Source organism: Oncorhynchus keta, unplaced genomic scaffold (assembly GCF_023373465.1).
Source record: "Oncorhynchus keta strain PuntledgeMale-10-30-2019 unplaced genomic scaffold, Oket_V2 Un_contig_6652_pilon_pilon, whole genome shotgun sequence".
In the NCBI taxonomy this organism is placed as follows: domain Eukaryota; kingdom Metazoa; phylum Chordata; class Actinopteri; order Salmoniformes; family Salmonidae; genus Oncorhynchus; species Oncorhynchus keta.
The window spans coordinates 40,409-43,223 of record NW_026288980.1 but is presented as its reverse complement, the minus strand read 5'-3'; the positions used below and the strand labels follow the sequence as shown (position 1 = coordinate 43,223).

General features: G+C 44.6%; 1 protein-coding gene across 1 annotated transcript; it reads left to right on the top strand.

The window, feature by feature from the left end:
• Positions 1 to 561: 561 nt before the first annotated feature.
• Positions 562 to 2,568, top strand: LOC127926050 (uncharacterized). The gene is made up of 2 exons (XM_052511317.1): positions 562 to 696; positions 1,606 to 2,568. The coding sequence occupies exons 1-2, from the start codon at positions 615 to 617 to the stop codon at positions 2,565 to 2,567; spliced, it is 1,044 nt and encodes a 347-aa protein (XP_052367277.1). The 5' UTR covers positions 562 to 614; the 3' UTR covers position 2,568.
• Positions 2,569 to 2,815: the final 247 nt, after the last annotated feature.

The following is a 2,815-nucleotide window of genomic DNA, read 5'->3' as shown; positions in this document are numbered from 1 at the left end:
TAGTGTACTATGTAAGGGATAGGGTAGTGTACTATGTAAGGGATAGGGTAGTGTACTACATCCTTTAGGGGATAGGGTAGTGTACTATGTAAGGGATAGGGTAGTATACTACATCCCTTAGGGGATAGGGTAGTGTACTATGTAAGGGATAGGGTAGTGTACTACATCCTTTAGGGGATAGGGTAGTGTACTATGTAAGGGATAGGGATGCCATTTGGAAGTACAGAGAGTCTGTCACAGTTTTCTGTAGGCAAAGGAGAGTCAGACCAAAATGCGGCGTGGCTGTTGTGATCCATGAAGCAAACACCAATCAAATACAAAAACAATAAACGTACCACGAAAACCCAAACAGCCTAATACTGGTGCAAAGTAACACAGAGACAGTAACAAGGACAATCACCCACAAAACCCAACACCAAACAGGCTACCTAAATATGGTTCCCAATCAGAGACAATGACGAACACCTGCCTCTGATTGAGAACCATATCAGGCCAAACACAGAAACAGACAAACTACACACACAACATAGAATGCCAACTCTGACCAAACAAAACATAGAAACATACAAAGCAAACTATGGTCAGGGTGTGACAGAGTCACACTCACACACCACATGGGTGTGGCCTGTGGCTCTAGGATCACAATCTCAGTCTATGAACCATTCACACAGAGACCAGGAAGAGCTTTGCATCCAGGTATGTCATGTTGATTCTTTATGCTAGTGGGTATATATCAAATATAAAGGTGGGGAAATGCATGTCGTAAATTAATAGCAATCAAATTAACTGCAATTGTTAATACATTTTAACAATGCTGTTGTTCATTAATCATTTGAATTCAACTGTTGAAATTAATTTCTTACTTCAGAGATTTCCATTGAATTGCATATTTATTTATTTCACCTTAGTAGAAAAAAAAGAGAGTCTATATACATTGTGTGCAAAAGGCATGAGGTGGTAGGCGAATAATTACAGTTTTGCAGATTAACACTGGAGTGATAAATGATCAGATGGGCATGTACAGGTAGAGATATTGGTGTGCAAAAGAGCAGAAAAGTAAATAAATAAAAACAGTATGGGGATGAGGTAGGTAAAAATGGGTGGGCTATTTACCGATAGACTATGTACAGCTGCAGTGATCGGTTAGCTGCTCAGATAGCAGATGTTTGAAGTTGGTGAGGGAGATAAAAGTCTCCAACTTCAGCGATTTTTGCAATTTGTTCCAGTCACAGGCAGCAGAGATGGCATGTGTTCTGGAAAAACCTTGACTCTCACCTTGTGGTTCAGACATTGAAGTTTGTTCTGTCTTTTCTCCCCCCTCTCTCTCTCTCTCTCTCTCTCTCTCTCTCTCTCTCTCTCTCTCTCTCTCTCTCTCTCTTCTCCTCTCTCTCTCTCTCTCTCTCTCTCTCTCTCTCTCTCTCTCTCTCTCTCTCTCTCTCTCTCTCTCTCTCTCTCTCTCTCTCTCTCTCTCTCTCTCTCTCTCTCTCTCTCTCTCTCTTATCCTCTCTCTCTCTTTTCCTCTCTCTCTTATCCTCTCTCTCTCTCTTTCCCTCTCTCTCTCTCTCTTTCCCTCTCTCTCTCTTATCCTCTCTCTCTCTCTCGCAGGGCTGCATCTGTCACACTGTGTAACTCTCTCTTTCAACCACATCATTACCATTGACTCAGTTCATCTCTTTTCTGAAGAAATGAATTTCACAGAAGTAAACTCCTCCTCTCTAAACCTCTCCCACACTGTAGATCTCAACTTTTACTGGGAATACTGTAAGGACCTAACCCCAGTATTCCTTGCCTGTGAACTCACAGCGTTGGCTCTTGCTTTCCCCATCCATGGCTACACTCTCTGGCTCATCACCGGCTCCGCCTCCATCGCCACGGAGATCTTCATTTTCAACATGGCCGTCCTAGAGATTGGCTACAGTCTGTTAATCCCGCTAGCTGATGCTGTCTACCTCCTCACAACATATCAAAGCCACTTCAGTGTCATCGCCTACACCGCCTCTCTTCTCCTCTTCAGCCGTCCCGTGTTCCAGTGCTGCATCTGTGTGGAGCGCTACCTGGCGGTGGTCCACCCTGTGGTCTTCCTGAAGTACAAACCCTTAAGGTACAGGGTTGGGTGGGCGGCCGGGGCCTGGGGGGTCACGCTGATGTTCACCGGTACGGCTGTTTCCCTCTACACTCCTCAGTTCCCCATCCACTGCTTCCTCACCTACACCCTGCTCTTCCTATTCGTCGATCTATTCTGCAGCCTCTCCATCCTCCGTGTCCTGAAGCGCCCAAAACTGGGGCAGGGAGAGATGGAGAGAAGAGGAGGAGGGGAAAATGAGAAAGAAGGGATGAACACCATGAAGAAGAGAGCATTCATGATTGTCTCTGTCGTCATGACCACGATGTTGATCAACAACATTCTCACAGTGGTCATTTACCTTCTGTGTGACTTCATCGCAGCCAAGGTGTTCTGCCTGCTCGATGCCTTCAACATGTTACTCCTGGTGTTATGTGGGTTGGTGCAGCCCCTCTTCTACCTGCACAGGAGTAGGAAACTACCCTGCTGCCTCAGGGGCCAGTGAGTGAGAGGTGGCACAACCATAGAAGATGGCCGCTGGTCCACCCATCACAGACTATTGATTGTTGATTGTGAATGTGCTTTCTAGTTATTATGTTTTCATAAAAACATATATATATATATATCCCTATGTTGATTAATTTTTGCAAATGCAATCTGTTTTCCATGTCAATTCAACTTAATCACAATGATTATGGGGGTTGAATTGACATGGAAATAATGTTGATTCAAACAGTTTTTGCCCAGTGGACA

Bases quoted from the DNA above. Each gene is read 5' to 3' on its own strand.
- LOC127926050 (XM_052511317.1), top strand. From the start codon at position 615: ATGGGTGTGGCCTGTGGCTCTAGGATCACAATCTCAGTCTATGAACCA. The intron at 697-1,605 runs GTATGTCATGTT...TCTCTCTCGCAG, and splicing joins AGGAAGAGCTTTGCATCCAG to GGCTGCATCTGTCACACTGT.